Source organism: Ochotona princeps, chromosome 25, assembly GCF_030435755.1.
Source record: "Ochotona princeps isolate mOchPri1 chromosome 25, mOchPri1.hap1, whole genome shotgun sequence".
In the NCBI taxonomy this organism is placed as follows: domain Eukaryota; kingdom Metazoa; phylum Chordata; class Mammalia; order Lagomorpha; family Ochotonidae; genus Ochotona; species Ochotona princeps.
Window position 1 is genome coordinate 10,178,318 of NC_080856.1, and position 22,733 is coordinate 10,201,050.

General features: G+C 42.3%; 2 protein-coding genes across 2 annotated transcripts in view; both read left to right on the forward strand.

The window, feature by feature from the left end:
* The window catches only part of ASZ1 (ankyrin repeat, SAM and basic leucine zipper domain containing 1), a 58,062-nt gene extending 51,828 nt beyond the window's left edge, over nucleotides 1-6,234 (forward strand). Inside the window, exon 14 of the transcript XR_009247634.1 lies at nucleotides 5,969-6,234. The gene's annotated coding sequence lies outside the window, so the exon portion shown is untranslated. The remainder of the gene's footprint in view (nucleotides 1-5,968) is intronic.
* A 7,883-nt stretch (nucleotides 6,235-14,117) lies between these two features.
* WNT2 (Wnt family member 2) overlaps nucleotides 14,118-22,733 on the forward strand; it is a 39,451-nt gene continuing 30,835 nt past the window's right edge. Inside the window, exons 1-3 of the mRNA XM_004592476.2 lie at nucleotides 14,118-14,685; nucleotides 16,795-17,021; nucleotides 22,032-22,309. Of these exons, the coding sequence (XP_004592533.1) occupies nucleotides 14,603-14,685; nucleotides 16,795-17,021; nucleotides 22,032-22,309 (588 nt within the window). The 5' untranslated portion in view covers nucleotides 14,118-14,602. The remainder of the gene's footprint in view (nucleotides 14,686-16,794; nucleotides 17,022-22,031; nucleotides 22,310-22,733) is intronic.

A 22,733-nucleotide genomic window follows, 5' to 3' on the forward strand; every position in this document is an offset into this window, starting at 1 on the left:
AGGGAAGCATTCATTGCCCTGGGTTCTTCAGTGCACGCTATATACACCTATTAAAATGTTACATTGCACCCCATCAGTATGTGGTTATTATTCAGCATTGTTAATGTTCTCTACTTCCAAATCAAACATGGACTCCCAATGAAACTGTTTAATGTATCTTGACAGTAGGATGCTGGATTTTTCTACCATTGTCTATACCTACAATGTCATGATACACTTAAATAATGGAATGGTGCCCTTGTGACTGTGCTGAAAGACTATACTATTATAATAAGGAAAATCAGAGGGAAGGGGGATTTGAGGAGGGGGTTGGGAGAAATCTCAGAACCTATGGAACTTGATCAGTCAGTCAGTCAATGGACAAAACATTTTTGAAGAAGATGTTTGTGCAGCAATTCAGACATAGCTTCGGACGCTGAATCCCATGTTGGAAAGCACAGGTTTGAGCCCCAGGTTCCAGCTAATGCCTACCCTGGGATGCAACAGATGATAGCTAAAGAATCTGGTTCCTTGCTATCCTTGTGGGAAACTCCAGCTGAGTTCCCAGCTCCTGGCTTTGACCTCACTCAATTAGTTTTTGAAGGTATTTGAAAAGTGAACCAACAGATAGGAGATCTCTCTCTTTTTCTCAGCCTTTCAAAGACAATAATTTTAAAATAAAGGCTAGATTCTCCTTACCTTTTAAATAAAATTATAAAATGCTTAGTATATATAGCACCACACCTAAATACATGGTTAATGCTTATTTTTAATGAGCTCTGCCACTCTGAGGTAAAAAAAATTAAGTCACAGCTGGGTATGCCTATACCCCACATCTGAGTACATGGAGACATATACCTCTGCTTTAAATCCAGCTTCTTGCTAACATGCACTCTGAGAAGTACAGCATAATGGGGTTAACTATTTGGGTCCCTGTCACTCACAAAGAGTTCCTGGCTGCTAGTTTTAGCCTGGCCCCCAGTCCTGGTCATTGTGGATGCTTGAGAGGGTGAGCCAATGGATAGAAAACCATTTTTATCTCTCCAGCACTGTGTTTTTCAAATAAGTGCAAATTTGTTTTTTAAAATGGAGCCATTTTGTAATACTATTTCATAGGAGATCTAGTTGAGGGATTTTTTTAAGTATGCTTTTATCCTTTAAGTGTCTATAGTATAATAACAGATACATTCATTTGCCTTACCCATAGGAACCTAAAAATAAACCCACAAAACCTGCCCACCAACAGAAAGCAGTTACAAAGGAAAAATCAGCAAATGCCCCATGTGTGAAATGTTTTAGAACAGATTTAGTGCAGTTTTAAAGGCAATTTATATCTTCAATTACTCATGTGAATAATCCAATTTTTATAGCTCTGTGTCTATAATTTTCCTTGACTCCAAAGCAAGACTTTAAAATAAGAAACCTAGGAGTCAGTAGTGTGATATAGGTTAAGTAGATTGAGTCTTTTGTTCTTGTGTCCTCCCTCCCTATTTTTTCCTCCTCTTTCTCCCTCTGTTCCTCTGCCTTTTAAATAAATAAATCCCCCTCCAAAAAAAGATACCTGGAATTTTCAGTGATAATATTACAATTAGGTAGCAAGTTAGTAGTAATAGTGCAAGGTTAGTCATGTTACTGATAATATGGTTAGCCAATCTGGTTAGCTGTGGCATACCAAGATTGAACTTAAAACATGGAAACAAAAGTTTAGTTATTAAGCAAAGTTCTAAAACTCATCTTCTAAACAAAAACAGCAGTATACAATGAAAGAAAGTGCACGGATTTTACCAGTAAATTTTATATCCTGAAATGGATGTGTGGTGAAACTCACAAATCACCTTTTAGGAATACAGGACTGAAGTCCTAAGATATTTGGGATATAGCCACCACAGGGCACTTAGCCACCAAACCTCTTCACAAATTTTGTCTTCTAAAGACAGCTGAATTTCCCAAACTGTGATCTAATCCCAGGCATGACTAATCAAATCTCCTTAGAATTCCAGAAAACTTTGAAAGACCAGCCCACCACTCAGCTCCCAAGGAAATGTACATATTTCCTCCCTGGGGCACTCATTGAGACAGCATCATAACCCATCTTTGCCTAATCCCACTCCCCCTTCCCTTCCCTTACACATGTGTTGCATTCCAGAGCGCTTCCTAACAGATGCCCTATATGGAATCTCCGTGAGTATTTGCTTCCCAAGGAACTCAATTCTTGTCGCTGCTAGTAGTAACCCTGCATTAGTCATGACATACATAATCATTGTGAATAACTCTCCTCGATGAAACTTGGTCTCCTAATCTGAGAAGCATTATCCTGAACTAGCTGTCATTAGAGTATTACATACAATGACATAAATAAGATGGCAGAGTTTTATCATGAATGCAGAGGCAGAATGAGATAAGCTAACTGTAGAGCTAAGCCCTCGGTGTCCCTGCTTTGTCATCCATAAAAAAGGAGAATAAACATAATAATCATGGCATTTACTACTCATGAGGCACTTAATAAAACCTATGTTTTAATAAATATACTTAGCAAGACCTACCCAGTTATTGGAGAGATTAGATGAGCTAAGACACATAAAAGATTCTCCGTACTACCGGATTCTTAGCATGCACTGAATTAGTGGAAGCCAGTATAATTTCTACTGTTTCTTTCATCATAAAGCATTTGTTTAGGTGTCTTGTACCAAAAATGATACTCTGCATAAGTAGGCAGGTTTTTTGAATTTCTGGTTTCATACTTTTAGGAGAAATAGTTGTGAAATGTAATGACATGACTAAAACCATTGAAGTTGCAAGAAGAAAAGAGTGGAAACATTTATCTCACGCACCTTCCTCTATGCCTCTACCTCCCCCACCGTTATTGGAGCCTCACCTGGGCATGCAACCCTCTCAACTATGTAACAATGTTAAAAACAAAATTAAAAAATTTAAAAGACCAGTTATTTTGACATAAAAATTTTGAAATCCATCCAATTTCTTCTTTTTGTTTTGATTTTTTAAGACTCCTCCAAAACCTTAAAGTTCTCTAAACTCAAAGACTTCCAGAATCTACAAGACAACAAATTATAGGTCAAAGAATAAATTACCCAGTAAGACTACTCTAACTCTCCTTCCCCCTTTCAACACATTGTACCTTATATAAATGCAAAGATGACCAACTGTAGATCAACTACTTGTCAATTAAGCTAAACCTACTAAATCCTTCTTCAATATGGAGAGAACTAAAATCAACATTGTCATCATTCCATGGATGAAGATGGGTGGTGGTGTGGATAGGTGATTCAGTCTCGTTCAGTGTGTCTGTTTGGCATTCATTCTAATGTCTACATACACTTTTGCCTACCAAAGTCACAGGGGCAACCTCATCTCATCTTCCTGAAATGTGTCATGTACTCTTGTGGGCACTAGAATTTAGCAACATAAATAGAACCATTTTCTCAGCTTTTTCCCCTTATATTTCTATTTCCTGAGTGATTTGAATGCAAGAGACCTATCTCTCAACCACTGGTTTACTTCCTCATACCCACAACAGCATGGGCTGGACCAAGTCAGTTCCAGTCCCCCAAGAAGTGGCTGGGGTGCAGCTACTCAGACCATCACCTATTGCATCCCAGGGTACACATTAGTGGGGATCTGGGATCTGGAGTAGATTCTGAGGTTGAGCAGACACTCTGATTTGCAAAGTAGGCATTCTAAGTGGTGTGTTCATGGTTATATCGAATACCCACCCCTTTTTGTCTCAGCTTTTGTTCATCAAATGCATCTGATTGTTAAATATTTCCTATCTAAAGTCAACTTGAAAACTGAGATGTGGAAAAGCCCGTGTTAACAGACTTGCTAAAAAACTGAAGTGATTCCATTTTAAGCACAAAATTTGGGGTAGTGCTAAACAGCTGAAGGACAGTGAGGTTGAAAGAACTCCTTTTGTCTATATCGTGGAACAGCTCTGGTTGGTCTATTTCGGGACCACTCCTTGCAGTGTAAGGAAATAAACCCCTCTTTGACTAAGTCACTGTGGTTGGGTTTTCCATCCATAGTGCCAGTGGCACTCCCAGCTAATACAGGGTTATGCTTACGTTGCCTCATTCTGCTGTTTACTTTTTCCATCAACACTCTCTTAAATGTGTCTATGTTAAAAAGCGAAGCTGTAATGAATTCCACTGCCCTAATAGTTTGTTATCATGTCCATGCCACATTTTACCTACCTATTGCCTCAGTGATCGAATTTTGAGTGATTTTGACTTTGTCTCCTCAACAATCTTGTATACGAAAAAGTATATGGAAAAATGCATACTTTAATTTCATTTTCCACGCATGTCCTTGTGTGTGTGTGTGTATGTATGATAGCTTCTTTTCTATATATAGCAGTGGAGTAGCTAGCTTTAAGGGCTCAAATGTCTTTAATTCATCAACTACTGATGCTGCCAAAGATGGGATTTGGGGCTTGCCTCTGCAAAACCTCTGTCCACCGTCCCCATGCTGGGAGGCCAATTCTATGAGCACTTCAGTGGGCCTTCAGTCCCAGCTTGGATCTATCCAATGAGGAGCTCCAGCAGAATATCAGAGGGAGAATGAAATGTGAGTGTGTATTCACCCGCTTCTATCTTGACTAGATTTCATAGCTTTCCTGGGTCCCTCAACTGAAAGGCAGTGTCCCTCTGTAGGAGTTGCTACAAGATGTGCTTCTCTCAGATTGCAGGAACTGTTGTCCTCTTCCTCTCATCCCTTTGGATCCTGGGGTGGCAACAGCTCCTCTTCTCACACCTTCATAAATAGTCTCTCTGTAAATCAAGCCTCCTTGTATTATCCTGCCATCTGTTTCTAGGGGAAAGACCAAAACCATAACTGCTCTGTAGCCCTTGGAGGAGCCTGAATGAATGCACAGGCCTCCATGGAGAGTGTTAACTCCCCTCCTCACCATGCCCGTGCTTAGCGTTAATCAAAGGAAATTGGACACTAACTGGATTTCTTAAAATCAGTTTTTCATTTGTTTTATTTGTGCTCTTCTGATGACCACTAAGTAGCTCTTTCTGTTCATAGGTCATTTCTCCCTAATCACTATCATTTCCTGATTTATCAACTGTACTTTTTGGTCTACTAGTTCCTTAATGTTTGTTTATCTATTTTCATTTCAGAGACAGAAAACTCATTTGCTGGCTAATTTCCCAAGTACCCACCATAGCCAGAACTGGGCCTGGCCAACGCCAGGAGCCAATAACTCAATAGGAGTCCTCCACTTGGGTGGTAGGGACCCAGTACCTGAGCCATCACCTGGTGCCCCGGAGACCTGTACGATCAAGAGGCTGGAAAAGAACAGAGCCAGACATGAGCCAGACACTCTGATGTAGGCATCTCAGTGTCTCCACCACTACATGCCTTTAGATCATGAATCATTTGAAACATTAATCCCTTGTAGATTGCACATATTGAAATATCTTCTTTCTCCTGCTCCTCTTTTGCCTTTCAAACACCTCTGGCTTTAAAGTTTTGCTTTTCTTATTATTGTGCTTAATACGTCTGAAAATTATTTTGTATTGCATATGAAATATTGAAACAAAAACATTGACTGTGATTCAGTTTTCCATCTTCATCCTTTTGGTTTGAAATGGTGTCCATTTTGTACACCTAATTTCTAATGTACTTAGATGGTACTTCTAAATTTCACATTGTATTTCATGTACTTATTTGTTGCCAACACCATATTTTAAATACCAAGATTTTATGATGTATTTTAATATTTAGCACCTCAACAGTTATTTAGAATTAGGCTTAAATCACTAATTGATGGCTTAGGAAGGTAAGTTACTTTATTTGATCTTGAATCCCCTGACTTTGCTAAATTCTCTTCATTCTTATGGTTTTGTCCACCGGTACTTGAATGTTATCTATATAGATTTTCTTAGTGTTTCTGTGTAAAAAGATGTTTAAGCCTATAATTCGTGTCAGCTGCTGAATTTAACATTTATTTTATTTATTTGGAATACAGAGTTACAGAGAGGAGGCAGCAGAGGCTGCGAAAACAAGATCTTCAACCTGCTGGCTCATTCCCCAAATGACTACTACAACAAGGGCTGGGCCGGGCAAAGGCCAGGAACCAGGAGCCTTATCAGGGTCTCCCTCATGGGGGCCTAGGTGTTTGGACCATCTTCCACTGCTTTCCCAGGTGCAGTAGCAGGGAGTGGACCAGAGGTGGTGCAGCCAGGACACGAACCGGCAATCACGTGGAATGCCGGTCATGCTAGTGGTAACTTGATTTGCTCCTTCAGGGCTAGCTGCATGTATTTTTGTACATACTTTGGGATAGTCATCATTTTTTCATACTATTTATATATTGAATTATACTGACATTTATATACACTGTTAGTTTGTGAAGGTTTGTTATACAGAATATGATCTGTCTTAGTGAACATATCACATGCAGTTGAAAAAAACATGAACTCTCTTGTAGAATGAAGCATTCTGTGAACATCAGGTCAATCTAACTTTTTTTAAAGATTAATTTATTATTTTTATTGGAAAGGCAGATATACAGAGAGGAGGAGAGACAGAGAGGAAGATCTTCTGTCCAATGATTCACTCCCCAAGTGACCACAACGGCCAGTGCTGCGCCGATCTGAAGCTGGGTACCAGAAACCTCTTCCAGGTCTCCCACACAGGTGCAGGGTCCCAAAGCTTTGGGCCGTCCTCGACTGCTTTCCCAGGCCACAGGCAGGGAGCTGGATGGGAAGTGGAGCTGCCGGGATTAGAACCGGCGTCCATATGGGATCCCGGGGTGCCCAAGGCGAGAACTTTAGCCGCTAGGCCACAGCGCTGGGCCCTAGGTCAATCTAATTTTTGATGGTATTGTTGAGTTCTTTTGGATCTTGCTGATTTTTCTGTCCATTTTGTGTTAATTACTACAAAATAATTATTGACATCTCCAATTAGAGTTGTACATTGGTCTGTTTTCTTTCAGTTTTATCAATTTTTGCTTCACACAGTTTGAAGATCTGTTGTTTGCCTCCTGCACATGTATGACTAGATGTCTTCTTGGTGAATTGAATTTTTTATTACCTGTCCCTGTACACATTTTTTGATTATTTAATTCATTCTAATAGATCTCTTGCTTTTTAAAGTTGTCATTAGTGTCATTTATTCTTTTCCATCCTTCTCTTTCTCCTACCAGCCTTATTGTATTTAAAGACAATTTCTGTCTTCAGTGTTATTGTATTGGAAGACATGTAGTTAGGTCTCGTGGGTTTTTTTAATCCATTCATATCATCTATTTGTAAGTCACTCTGTTGGATTCATGTGTTATGTATAATTATTGATATGTTGGAATTTAAATCTACTGGTTTATTATTTGCTTCCTCTTTGTTCTCTCGGTTTTTGGTTCCTCTGTTTCTCCTTTCTTGGTTTCTTTTGCACTATTTAAACATTTAATACTTTAGTCTCCCATGTTATTCTGCTATAACTATTTCTACAGCTTTTTCAAGTGAACACTGTTAGGTTTAAATTGTGCCTCGGTAACCTTCTAGAGTATACTTGGAATTAACATTACACCACTTCAGCAGAAGGATAGAATGTTGTCATCAGGTAAGTCCCTTCACCCTCCCATGTTTTTTATAGTTTATGTTTTACCTCTCTGCATGATATGAATCCCTATCAGACAAGTTCAATCTCAAGCACTGCTTGAAGAACTGGGGAGGGCCTACAAGGTACGTGCACTGATATTGGGCATTTCCTTGTCCTCCCATCTTCCAGATTTTTTTTTGACTGCTGTTAAATTCCCATTCTTGAAGAATTTCCTTTAACTGCTCTTTTAGAACACATCTGATGACAATGAACTCTATTTTCTTCACTTGAAACTGTTTCTTTATTTCGCTGCTCAGGGTTATTTGCAGAGTTTTGAGCTGGTGGTTCTTTTGCCTTCTTAATGTATAATGAAAAATGTACTTTGGGGAATCTTGTTTTTTTCCTTTGTTCTCAATAAGCAATGCATTTGTTTTTGTTAACAAGCTGTTTTCTTTCCTTTATTTTGAAGCAACTATATATTTGGCATAAATTTCTTTGGGCTTATCCTGTTTAAAGTCTTTTGAGATTTTTGAATCTATTTGTGTCTTTGGCCAAGGTTAGAAAGTTTTCAGCCATTATTTTTACAAAGTCTTTCCTGAATAAACTGTTCTCCCAATTGTCAAGGATTCAAATGACACAATATTATATGTTGTGCTGTAGTTCAAGAGGTGCCTTTTGATCTGTTTCAATCTTTTTCTGTGTTATTAAAATTAGATAGTTTCTCTATCTTCAAACTCAATCATATTTTCTTTCATCATCTATATTTTACCTTGTGCCTGGCAAATGAATGTGCCCAAACTTGTATGTGGCTCCTCTCTCCATTTTCCATGTCTTTGCTAGGACTTTCTATTGCCTGTTTGTTTCAAGAATATAACCTTCACTTTTTGGAGCATTTTTATGATAGCTGCTCTAGAGGCTTTGTCTGATAAACATCTGAGCCATGTGATAGCAGTGTCTCCTGGTTATCTTTTCCTATTGAAGCTGGGATTTTCCTGGTTCTTTAATTCTCAAGTAATTTTGACTGTACTGGACAATTGAAATAAACTGTTAAGAGAATTTGAGTTTTATATAAATTCTGTATTTTCAGAATCTTGATATTCTTGTTTCAGCATACAATAAACTCAGTGGGGTTCAAGCTATAAATTCTGGCCAGCCTTCTGTGGGTTCTAGTTCAGATGGTAGATCCATTCTCAAAGGTTTGGAGATACTATACCTGTTGATGTCATATGAGTACAACCGAAGGGTTTCTGTGGAAACTAGGTGGTGATCTATGCAATCTCAAGATCTTTGGTGTGACCTTCAGGGGCAGACCCACAAGTACACAGTTTAGGGGATATGCACAGCAGTTCACATATAATTTAAAGGAATTGCTTTCCCAGGCTCCTCACTCTCTGAAACTTCCCCAGGACTTTATGTTTCTTAAGAACATACATTTTTGTGCTCTGAACACAACTTGTGGCTTCAGTTATCTTATTTTTCCATATACTTCCTATGACTATCCACTTGTCTGGAGCCACATGGTGGAAAGAAAAAAAAAATTTAAAGGCCATGGAATTTTATCCCACTTCCTTGTTCGCACACCGCCCCCCTTCCCGCCCCCAGAGATGAATTTTCCCTTCACTCAAGAGTTTTAGGCACCTGGGGGATGCTCCAGCAGTGCTGCCACTGCCAACTGCCAGTCCAGGACTTCACAAGGGATGTAGAACATTAGAGAACTTGAACTCAGTGCGTGGTAGAAATCCCTTTCCTAGTCCTCAGACTACATAGCTTCTCTAGACTTGCCTCTCCGTCAATGTCAGGTTCCCACTTAAAGGTTTTGGCTATTCTGTGTCTAAACAGAAAAACTCAAAGGAAAAATGACCTGGGGAACCCACCACCATTTAGTAGTAACTAAACTCTCAGTCTTTCCAAATTCAGCTGCCACCATTCAGTTTTAGAGTATTCCAATACTTTCTCTATGCATTCTGTCTAAAATATACAGCTATTTTAAATGGGAAAGACAGGATAGAATTTACTGCATTTTACCCCAAATCAAAGTACCCTGCTGCTTTTTTGTGCTCGTGACGTCACAAATTTTTCTTCTGCACATTTTAAACTTCAAAATAGATTATAATCAACATTTTAACTGTAAGGTAGGTATTTTGTTTGCTTGTTTTTTCCATGTATTTATCTTTCCCTGTTTTGTTTTGTTTGTTCTGTTGTACCTTCTTGCAATTCCATAATTCTACCTGGGACCATTTTTCTTTAACCTAAAGAATTAGCCTAATGTTTATCCTCAGTACTATAGTATAATGGATTTTCTTAACTTTTATTTCAGTGTATTTTTGTCTTATTTTTGGAGGGTCTTAACAACAAACAGAGAATTCAAAGTGTCCCTCCCCCTCGATTTTTTAAACATATCATTCGTTATGATGAAAAGTCAATCATAATTTCTCCCTTGAACCTAATGTGTTTCTTTTCTGTGTTACCTTTTACATTTTTGTCCTTGTCTTTGTCAGCAACTTAAGTTGCTAAGCATGAGTTGGGTTTCTCTGTGTCTATCCCACTGTGAGTTTTCAGGCTCTGTGTGTGTGTGTGTGTGTGTGTGTGTGTGTGTGTGTCTGTGTGTGATCTTACATCAATTTTGAAAGATGCTTAGTTGTCAATTCTCCAGACATCTCTGTAGTCCCATTCTCTCTTCTTGTAGATCTCCAATTATAATTAAAACCTTTTCACTGTGTCATACATACACACACAGAGAACAAGAGATGGAGAGACAACTTTTTTCTCTACAAGTAATTTTCAAAAAGTTTATGTATATGTGTTATGAAAAAGTTTGCATGAATTTCAGGTTTTTACATCCAAATAAGCTCTTTCTAACTGGTTGTTCAGATGTGTTCTTATGAGTAACTAAGAAAAATAAGACATCAGTTTGAAAAGAGCCTCTCTAGGACAACATGAATTCTAAAATGTTAACAAATTTCCAGATGCTAAAGCTTTGGGGGGAAGGATAAAAAGTTACTTAAAAGGAACTGGACTTTTCACTTCTAGCATTTGTACTTATTCCTTATGGCTTCAGTTTCTCTATAGAGTTTCTTCAACTATTTGTTCATTGTGACCACAATTTTCTTCAAACATTAGATCGCTTATAAGAATGACTTTAAAATTTCGTTCTTGATAATTCCTACATCTAGACCTGCTCAGGGGTCAGTTTCCATTGGTTGCCTTCTCATGTGAATGGGGCTCCTTTGGGGGTTTTTTGTTTGTTTATTAGCTTTCTTATTTAAGATATATTTCTTTTATTTGAAAGTCAGGGTTTCAGAGAGACAGGGAGAGAGAGAGGAGAGACACAGAGAGAAATCTTCTCTCTGCTGGTTCACTACCTTCAAAAAATCGCAAAGGCCAGAGCTGGGCTAGTCTGCAGCTGGGATCCAGGAGCGTCTGGGTCCCCCACATGGGTGCAACGTCTCAAGGACTTGAGCCATCTTCTGCTACTCTCCTGGACTATTAGCAGATTGGAAGTGAAAAGGCCTAATCCAGGGCCCATGTAGGAAGCTAGTGCATCCTGATCAGCCCGATATACCAACATACTGCAGGCCCCTAGGGTTTTTGTTGTTGATGAGATTACATTGTGGGTATGATGTTGTCTTTCTTCCATGGGTGTTAACTTTGGTTTGGTAAATCACCTTCCTGTTGTCCGCCTTGTTTCCCTGTTGGAGAGGTCATGTATCTATTACCTTGTCAAGACTGAATGCAAGCATCTTCAGTCACATTAATGTATACATTGAGCGGACATAGTGGAATGCCACCCCACATGACAAAGGCATCACATATGGGTATCGGTTTGAGTCCCTGCCTCTTCACTTCTGCTCCCTGCTGATGTACCTGGGCAAAGCAGCAGCAGATGGCCCTAGGTGAGTGCCTGGGGTCTCTGCCATCTACCTAGGAGACCCAAAAGAAGCAAAGTTTCCAACTTCTGGCTTCCACCTGGCCCAGCCCTAGCTTTTGCAGCCACTTGTGGAGTGAACCAGCAGATGAAAGATCTCTCCCTCACTCACTTTTTTGTAATTATACCTTTTAAATAAATAGTTTTTTTTAAATACACAGTAAGATTTACTTGACTGGTATTAGAACTTCCCATTTTGCTAACAAGTGGCTATAGTACAAGTCACTGCCTTCGGAAGCAGCCTATTCAGATGGAAAGACAAATGCCTATTGGGTTTAAGTAACTCTCCACTTCTAAAGGGTGGAGATGCTTTGGTAGTAAATTAGTTCTCTTTCTGTGCCCTGGGAGATTAGACAAACAATGGATCTAACTAGAAAAATAGACTGACTCACTTGGCTTCAAGGCTATACTGAAGTTACAAGTAACTTCAGTTCCTCTCTAAGAAGAGAACTGGATCCTGTGTACTGTAAATGAATTTTACAGTCATCCGAGATTTCTTGTTAAATTAAAAAGAAATCAGATGTTAAAATTTAGATGTAAAGACACGCTGAACCCAGTCTTTCCTTACCTCATCATCTGCTATGGTTAGGCTGATGTCATGTGCAATTCACTTCATTATCTACTACTAACTGTTCTTTACGGTGGTAGTTCTGATTGCCAGAGAAACGAGGCTGTGCCCTTCTTTCTCCCTGACGTTTCTCAAGTCTTTACTACCTCTCCTGTCTGCAGGTTGGAGGTCCTATCAAGAGAATTAAGTAGAGCCAAGATGGGGGGAGTAAAGACATGTGCAAGGAAGGGTTGCTGCACGGACTGAGGGCTGGGTCCTTGGTGCACAGGGGTGGAGGACGGCAGTGGAACAGTCATAGATCTGGAAGGGAACCAGTGGTCTGCGCCAGAGGCCTCCAGACAGCTCAGGCAGCGGTGTCTGGGCGGACCTTCATTCAGATCTGGACTTTGCTTGTCCTGAGTCTACTCAGTCTTTTACATTGCACCCAAACCCATTTCTTCCCTGCAGGGGACAGTGCTTCCTGCAGCCCTCCACTGAGGTAGTCCTTCGGAGAAGGTTCCCCTTTCACTTTGAGGATGGTTCTTGCCTTTTTCTAGGAGGTCCTTCTCAGGTTTAGATCACTCCATTGGCTTCAACTATCGAGTGTAGGGCAGGTCTCCTGGACAGGAGGTATACTCCACATATTTCAGAAACCCATTAGCCATGAGGATACCATGTGCCCAGATGGCTGGCACTTGGAGTGTCAGGTGGCTTCCATGCTCACACTACTGCCTACCTTTCCCAACACACACACCGCCTCCCCAACTTGCTCCACAAGTTAAGGTTCCTCTAAGGACAATCATCTCTTCTATGAGTCCCAAAGTAGCAGATTCACCTTAAAAAAAAAAAAAAAAAAAAAAAAAAAAAAAGGCCCGACAGAGGAGGGGGAGGGAGAAAGTGAAGTTTAGCATCCGCCTCTGTTCCCTGTGGGGGCATTTAAGCACAGAGGCACCAGGGCACCCTGCACACGCCCTCTCCAGGCAGGCAGAAGCGGGCACCCTCCACAGCTGCCCTGCGTGCCCCAGTGCAAGAAACAGCAGAACTACTCCCCACCCCACCCCACCCCCTGGGTCGGGGCGGGCGATACCGCACGGAGCTGCCCTGGCGCAGAGCCCTGCTCTTCCCGAGTCGTGGGTGGCTCAGTGCTTGTTTCCCTCCACTCCCTTTCCGGACCCCAATGGGGATGTATCTGGGTCAGCTTGGGAAGGGACGGACCTGCCAGGGACCGGCGTTTGGGGGGAAGTGGTGGTGATGACAGCATCTTTCAGGTTTTTGGCGTCCCTGCACTTTGCCTCGTCCAGACCCTCACTGCGCTCAGGGAGGGTCGACGCTCAGGTCCTGGTGACCTAGGGGTGAGAGCGCAGAGGGAGCGCCTGTCCTGCCTATCTGGCTGCCCCACTTGCAAACAATACGCCCCCACCCCATCTGTCTCTCTCTTTCTCTCTCTCTCTCCGCAAGCGTACACTCTAGGGCGGGCGGACGGGTCCCTCCACCCCAGGAAAAGAGCAATGGAACAGTTCACGGCCGCTGCGAGTTCCTGGTCTTCCTTCCTTTCCGGTGATAAACCACGGGGCGGCACGCCAGTTGTGGCTTAAGATGCTCCACCCGCGGGCTGGAGCCCCTCAGGCTAAGCTCTACCCTACCCAGGTCCAGAGCTGAGGGTCCTTGGACCTCCACCAGTCGCGCTTCCCCAGTGCTGCGGGGGAGAGGGGAGGTGTGACCCCGGCCCTGGATGCTGACCCAGGGCCCTCCCTATGTGATCTCCAGGCTCCGCAGCGCTAGGGAGGGGCTGGTTGTACGTGGACAGCGCAAGGTCTCCCGTGCTGCCTGAGACAGCCGTGGGGAAGGCCCCAGGGACTCTGATCTTCCTGGAGGGGCTTCATGATTCAGCCCACCAAGGAGATACCCAGTATACAGATCTTTATTTGCCGGAGGAGGCTTTGCCTATCTCTCTGCAACCTTGCCCTGCAGAGGCATGGCAGCTCTGAATTCCCAAAGTAGCAGGAGAAAAGCCAAGCTGTGAATGGATTCTTGCATCCCACAGTCACCATGCCCCCCTTGCCCTCGTATCCCCACCTTCTTAGGGACGTGTGCATGTGAATATGTACCCGGGGCTAGTCTCGCCTATCCGGAACGCATGTTCATGGGGCCAAGCCCACTGGCTCTTGGCTCTGAGCTTCCCTCAAGGTGCCAGCCCCATGTCCCCCAGACATTTCAGGACATCCACTAGTCCGCTCGTGCACTGGACCCTACCACCCGAGCCCCTGCACAACACAGCGCCCCCTCTCTGGCTGCGGCAGTGGCCAGCAGGGTGCGGAGGTGAGGTCGGATAGGGGCGCACAGCTCCCGTGCTCTCTCGCCTGGGGGAATTGGGCTGTGGGCGAGGCGGGCCCGGGCTGGCCTTTATCGCTCTGCCGGCTCGTCTTTTGAAACTTTATCAGCAAGTCTCGCCACTTGCAGCCGACTCGAGCAGGGGGCGGGGGCGCGGCGCCAGCGGCCGTGACGAGGCGCTCCCAGCGCTGAGCGCTTCTGCTCGGCGCACGCATGGCGCCCGCACACGGAGTCTGACCTGATGCAGATGCAACGGGGTTAATATGAACGCCCCTTTCGGTCGAATCTGGCTGGGGCTACCGCTGCTCTTGACCTGGCTCAGCCCTGAGGTCAGCTCTTCATGGTGGTAAGTACCTCCAGAACTGGAGTAGAGGCAAGGGGCGCTTGGGAGAAGGGAAAAGAGGGGAGCAGGGACCGCACCGGGTCCCTGCCAGTGAAAGGGGTTGGTGCTGCCCCCTGGAACCCGCACTGCCCCATCCCTACCCCTTCTGGGGAAGACCCTTTTAGTTTTGACAACTCGGGGGGGAGGGAATCACTTGCCGTTTGGATTGCAAGCTAGGATGTTTGGATTATTTGGATTCGGCTGAACGACTACAAAATAAGCCAATTTCAGATACAGTAGAGAGCCGCGCCAGAGCGATCTACACAGATGGATGCGGGTGTGTGGGTGTGTGTGTGTGTGTGTACGCACATGTATGTAAATCCACCTTTCAAGGTTTGTGTAAATCCACCTTGAAAACTATATCTGCCTCTTTTACCTCTCTCTCCACCCCAAACTGTAGCGTGATTAGCAGACCACCAATGTATGTTTTCCCATCGTTCCACATTCTTATTGCTTCCCCCACAGCGAGGCAGAAGAGCGCCCCGCTGTCCCTAGGTCCATAATATCGCCTACTGGCCAAGTCACAGCCCCCAGCGGCGGAGGTCTAAGAGGTCCCGCGTCCAAAGGCTGCCCCCCCCCAACACACACACCCTCCGTGAGAGTAACTTCATTGGCGTCCGTTCTTTATAAGTCATTGATCTGATGTCTTATTATTGATTTATTGCGCGTGGTGATGTAACCTCGAACCGTGGCAGGTCTTAGCACGGTGCCCTAAGGCAAAGCGTCTCTCCATTCAGAAACCCTGCCCCCATTCCCTCCAGTTTCCCGACTTTCTGATGTCGGAAGGAGATGGAGGTAAAGGTTGTGAAGTCCACTTGTAGGAGTTCCGGAAAGGACACTGGAAGACTGACTTGGAATGACTGCTTACCGGAGCCAAGTTGTCAAGAATCCGCTGAAATAGTAAGGCTTCTTGGCCAAGTGAGAGCCTTGAGAAGCGAACTTTTTAGGAAGACACCGAGTACCTCAGAAGGGGAAGGGACGGCAAGGAATACTAATGGGGAGAGGAGTTCAATTCCTTCCCAAGGTAGCTTTGAGCAGAAAGGCGTTTAGCCTTGACATTGCTGACATAGTATCAAAGATTGATTTATCAGACTGACCATTTTTCAATAAAATGCCCATTTCTGTGTCCATGGGTGTATAAACATTATTTATTACTTGGGCTTTTTTGTCACATTGTCTCTCAGCTGTCACTTCAGTATATTCTTTGGAAGTCACAGCTGTAACAATTTTATGATCATATAAAATAATGAAAATACAAGAAAAAGACATTCTCTCTGTTTGATCGCTTCAAAAGACACCTATGGCAGCTTGGGTTATATAAAAGGTACCTTTCTAAACATTTCACAACTAATAGAGAACATCTGGGTAGGGATGATGATGTAATTTTTTGTTGTTGTTGTTAAAGTTTCTTTTCGAAAAGTACTGTATGGAGCTATAACATTGTTTGATTCTTCCAAACACTGAGTGTCCTTCATAACAATAGAAAAAGGTCCCCCCAAAAAAGATTTTCCATAAAAGACAAAGACAGCTAGAAAATTAAAATATTTGAGAGATTTTTTTTTTAAAGTAAGCATGCCATGCTCATGAGGAGAGTATAAAAAGAAATCACCGCAGGTGTTGATTAGACGGATACAGACAGTGTTTAAGATACTAGGTTAAATAAACCGAGTCGGGGTCTTCCTAAGGTTGGCTTCCTCCAAAGCCAAGTTCAGACATGTTGTGTCATTACCATGGCAGTCTTCTACAAAAAAATCCTCATGTATCCTCCCCAAAGGCATTTTCTCCTCCCTACTCATTCAGTTCTCTGGCTACAGACCTTGCCTTCCTCACCCTGAAATCATTGGGTGGCCCTGGCTACAAGTCTAAGAGAAGCAACACTCTTGTGTGTGTTGGGGTGGACGGGGGTGGCTTCTACCAGATCATTCCCCACTGAGCTATAACTCAAATAACCCCTGCTGTCTTGAATCACCCACCAGTTCAAGAACTCATGCTAGGATGGTGTTTTTGCTCCTAGAAAATGCCAAGTCATGCCTCCTTGTTCATGTCTCTCTCCTCTCTGTCGGTCCTTCCCAGGCAGATGAAAATTACAGGTGACTCCTCCAGGGTGATGTGTGACAATGTGCCCGGACTGGTGAGCCGCCAGCGTCAGCTGTGCCACCGACACCCGGACGTGATGCGTGCCATAAGCCAGGGTGTGGCCGAATGGACAGCAGAGTGTCAACATCAGTTCCGCCAGCATCGTTGGAACTGCAACACCATGGACAAGGATCACAGCCTCTTTGGCAAGGTCCTGCTCCGAAGTAAGTCTCTTGCCTTGCCCTGGCTCCAGGGATGCACCCCTCCTCATACTTCTCCGTGGTTCTTCACAGCCCATTTTTGTGCTGCTGGGTGTCACTGACTCGGGTTGTAAGATGAGAACTAGAAAACCATGCAATTTATCTAAAGTCTTATCAAAGAGGCCAGTCATGGAGTAGAACATAGGGCCCGAGGTTGGCATCTTCACTCTTTGCTCTATTCATCACTGCTACCCAGCGCTTGCCTCCTGGCTCAGAATTTGTCTCTAGGAGACAGGAAGAAAGAGTCAAAGGGCTCTTCTGACTTTATCTTTCTAGGGCTGAAAGCTCCCAGAAAAATATTTCAGAAGAGCGAGAGAGAATACTACCATCTTTTTATCAGCCAAAGATTCTCATGATTACAGAAGCACAGAGTGAAAATTAGCAAGAAGCAAGTCTCCTTGATGCCTTTGACCTTCTGTTCAGCTCCTCAGCCTCAATCACCCTCTATCGAGCCTTGCTATGAGGAGTTGTGCATTTGTCAGGGCAGGACCTAGCTCACGGTCTTGTGCCTATCTTGGCACCTGGTATGTTGCAGGCCCCATTCATTCATTACCACCACTGAATGAATGAACCTCTGGTGAGCAACCTATTGATTTGCAGCTGCACTGCACGGAGTCAGATTGTTAGGGAGGACAGGGGTAGGAATCAAGAATATCTGGACTTCTTCACCCTTTAAAGGTGACTTAGACATTATCCAATGATAAAAATCACTTTTCGATACCCAGAGTAACTCTTTAGCTAGTCTGCAGAGAAAGTTCATTGGAAATCAGGTTTTATTTCCAAATAATGCCCATCGACTAACTTGGCATTATTAGCTTTCTCCAAGAAATAACACCGCCTATTTGACATGGGGATATCTGTCTCAAAACACAATAGTTGATGTGCAAACCCCAGAAACAGGAAACTGTACACTTGTCTTTTGCCCACTCCCCCACCACCATGATTCTGAAGAAAACTGTCCAGGCTGTGCACTTGGTAATGCTTAACAGAGGGTGTTTCTATCATGTAATCATCACAGCCCTAGGGTTTTATGAGGCCAAATGCATAACTGAATGTCTAAAATCCCCCAAGGGCGTAGTACTCTCACTCTTGGAGTATTCCTAAAGTTAATTTACTGCGATATTCTGCAATTTTATTCTCCAGTTTAAGAACTATACTCTTCTGCATTCCTTTTGGAGTTTCGATATGACATCGCAGATTTTTGAAAGGTTAATAGTAAATTTCAGCTGCCTGGAATTTTAAGACTTCACCTAGATTAGCTCACCAGTGAATCAATTAAAGTGCTGGACCTTGTCAAAGGGAGCTTGCAAATATCTAGCACAAGTAATCTTCGGATACATTATGCACAGGCTCTCAGCATTTATCAGAACCCTTCTTTTTCAAAGAGCTCCCAAGCATTTTCCAGTGATTTAGTGTAGATGCATTGCTCATTTACCAAATAAGCCTATTAGAACCAGATTATTTAGATCACAAATCAAAAGAAGCAATTTAAACCAATGATCCTACAGATAGTACTAATGTATCTGGAAAAGGTACTCCTCCATAAAACACTGGATCTTCATCTTGGCCATGTTGGCTTCTTCAGAAGTGCAAAGTTGCTACAAGGAAGTAGGTAGAACTAGAAGAAACTAAACCAGTTTGACTTTGAGCCCCCCAGGTAAATAAGAGATTTTTAACCAGTATTTCCTTCAGATTCCTTCCCAAAGAAGCTGGATGCTTTGCCAATGTACTTCAACCTTAAATCATCCACGCTACACAATTTGCCTTGTGCACACAAGGCCCAATTCCTTCCCAAACACACAAACGCCTAGGAGCATCAGTAATGACTTTGTATTGGTTAGGAGAGGACTGAATTTGGTGTACAGCAGCTTATCCTGAAAATAATCCGGAAATTCCAATGAGGCAATCTAAAATTTTTCCACAATTAATTGCTTGGAGGGAAATTTATATCTGAGAGTTGTAAAGAACTCTCCTTTGAAAACCTAAATTTGCTTATAGACTAATAGGAAAGGCAAGGAGAAACACCGTATACAGAGAAGACATTCAGGTTACTAAAAGCCTGCATGGTCAGTAGAGAGATGGTGACCATCTGCCTGTGTGCCTCAGGGGGCCAGAGCCAGGTCAAACCAGCATTTTGAGTGACTCTTTGCAGACTCTTGTAGGTCACAGGCACACTTTGCAGACTATTGCCAGAAATATTCTTGCAAGAATATGCCTCCAAAATTCTAGAATAAGCCTTGAAACGGCAAATCAACAGATGATTAGGTCTCCTCTTTTTAAGTTTGATAGAAATATAAATACTTTATATATTATATATTTTACATGTACATATTTTGGTATTATAATTATTACTAATTACAATATATTATACTTATGTTTTATATTTATATATTATATATTGTATATATATGATTGTATGTTATATATTACATAATATATCAATTATACCTACTATAATTATATATTTATAATATATAAATATACATATTTGTGTATAAAATATATGTATTTAAAATAAAAAATTCAAGAGAATTGAATGACCCACATTCTTCAAGAAACTCTAGCTTTTACTGTTTGGCATTCCCAGGTAACAAAAACAATGCCTATACACTTCACAGACACTGCTGCATTTCAATTCAAAACTGAGAGAAACTGCAACAGCCACACATAAGGGGGCATAAATGGCATCGTCTAGGTTTGGATTTTGTGACGGCTCTAAAAAGGATCCATTTTTCTAAGAAGAGGCCAAAGATGAAAATTTGTTTTGTTGCACTGCCAGTTCTTGAAATGTGCTACTATTTCACACATAGCATTTTAGTGATTCATCTGAAACACTTAACTGAAAACATCTTAAGGCTGTATCTATGTGATATCAAAACATCTGGATGTAAAACGAAAAGCCAGTCAGTGTGCTATGTTTTTTATTTAAATAAATAAACACTCAGCTGTTTAGTAACATGTTTGAATGGTATTTAGAAGGGTGATATTTTTGCTTGAAATATTACTTGTGAAATGTAGACAACTGTGATCTCTTGTTCTTCAAACCAGTAAGTTGAAGTAATTGTCTACACCTTACACCAAGATGAATTCTATACCTCGATCATTTTTCCTGTGCTGGTTTGAAAATCTTATCTGCTGACACACCATCACCTACATCTTCTGTACGTTTCCCCTAAATGACCACCTCATAAAATTTCTTTCTCCTGAAACAAGAATACTAGTGCCCAATATGTTAAGCATTTAGGAGGGTTTTTCTTCCCCCTCTCTGTGGTATCTCTAACCAGGGGCACTGGGCACCAAATCCAAAACCAGGCGTAAGAAAATGAGTTAACAATCCAAAAGATATTTTCCTAAACTATAAAATGGAGATTTTTTTAGAAGGCTAATGATCTAAGAGCCACTACCTGATTAAGTCATGTGCAAGCTCTCAGCTTCCTTTATATCTCAATTCCGTTTAGAATTCTGGGTCCCTGATAATGCAAGCGGGGACTCTTTCAGACAGCTCCCACACACATCACATTTCTATCCAAGAGAGCACACCCAACTACCTGAAGCAAATATTCATCCAGTTGATTTCACCTGACCACAAGGGATGACTGATTCCTTTTTTCTTTTCTTCCTTTTTAAAAATTTTATTTTATTATTATTATTTTTTGATGGTTAGAGGTTTCTAGAGCGATTTTTCTGAAGGCTGAGGTAAGCGCCATTTAATAGGGTGTAGATATGTTTTCCTGATTTTTAATAATGAGGCTAGCAGAGCAAATATTGCCAGGGACATATAATAAATTTTAGCCATGAATGACAAACGGAAACAAGCAGGGCTTCCATGCAAAAAGGTGGTTTGTGATCCCAGCTGTGTAGTTCCAAAAGCTGCCCTGGTCTTGACACATTGAGTCACCCCACGCTTCTCTGTTTGCTGCCTTGCATTGGCATTAGGTTGTCTAGCTTCTATTTTGATTGTGAATAGATTTGCTGCAGCAATCATTAATAAAAAAGCATGCTAATAACAATGAAATACAGCTCCACTTGAGAAACAAGGTGCACAAGGACCCTAAAGAGCCTTATATCTGTCACTATACCAAAGCAGCGCGTTATGAGTTACCACAGATTATTAAAATAATTTAATGTAGTTATTGCACTGAAATATGTACCTTTCAGCCTGTAAGTGAAAGTAGCCTTGGTCTAATAAAGAACAATTCTAAGAAAGCACCCCAAAAGGGTTCTTGCCGGAGTCTAATTATAGGCGGTAAATTTGTTTCCTTCAAGAACAACCAAAGAAAAGCTTTTCACTGTCTTTTCCCCAATAGCAGTGATTAGTGCAGGTGTTCCAGAAGAGAGTAAATTCACCTTAATAGTTAGACATAGTATGTAACTCAAGGATATTGCATATTGCCTTCAACAATCTTTCAATTACTTGTGAAAGTTGATGCCAAGCCAAAGTTCAGTGTTGACGCCAGGAGCTGGTAACTGCCGGAATTGTCCTTCCCACCTCAGCCCCTGACTTTCTCTGAATTCAGTCTTTCTGTGTCTATGATTTAAATGCATATGAGTGTCTTTGGTCATGTGCAGAAGTTCAGGGGGTTTTCCCAACAGAAGCTGTGAATCCCCCCATAAATATCATGGAACAATCACATTGTAGCATGTATTTTAAGATGAGGAAAGTAAGGTGGGATGTCATGTATGAAACCAGGATTGAAAGCCAGGAACTGGGCTAGGCCTTTTTTGTCTTTAACGCTTATTACTCACTTTGAGAAGCATTGTTCTACAGGTATCTGAACCAACAAAACCCTCTTTAGGTGACAATATTAAAGAACAAACCTTGGCTCTAGAAATGGAATCTTCTAGTGTATACCCATAGCCTGTTGTCTAGCATCAAAGGATGTCAGGGCCAGATCAAATATTACAGTCACCGTGTGAGAGTTCTTCAGGACTAGTGCTACTTGACCACTTTTAAGAAAAGCATTTTTGTTGCAGGTAGTCGGGAATCTGCCTTTGTTTACGCCATCTCCTCAGCCGGAGTTGTATTTGCCATCACCAGGGCCTGTAGCCAAGGAGAATTAAAATCCTGCTCCTGTGATCCAAAGAAGAAGGGAACCACCAAGGACAGCAAAGGCACCTTTGACTGGGGCGGCTGCAGTGACAACATTGACTATGGCATCCGCTTTGCCCGGGCATTTGTGGATGCCAAGGAAAGAAAAGGAAAGGATGCCAGAGCCCTGATGAATCTTCATAACAACCGAGCTGGCAGGAAGGTATGGAAATGCCGTGGTGCTTATTTTGTAGGCCGTGTGGCCCTGGTCATCACTTGAGCAGAGATTCTCTAAAACTTTCCTTATACTGATAAAGTGCTGTAGAGATTTTCCACTGTCCCCCAGCACAGGGCTGTTTGTTCTAAAGAATACCACCGGCTGGGTTAGAAGATCCCCACCCACACTCCACTTTTCTTCCCACAGCTGAGCTGGAGGAGTCCACCCATTGCTTTTGGCATTGTGTTGAGGCAAGTGTTTTATGGTCCCTTTGGATCCTAGTTCATTCAAGCAGATTTAGTCTGTGGACTACGCTAGTGCTTCCTCCCATATAGTGATGGTACAATGGATGGTTGCGTGTAAGAGTTAGCAATTCCCAGAGCCATTTTCTCACAAACGATTTGTGAAATTCACCAGGCATGGTCTGTTG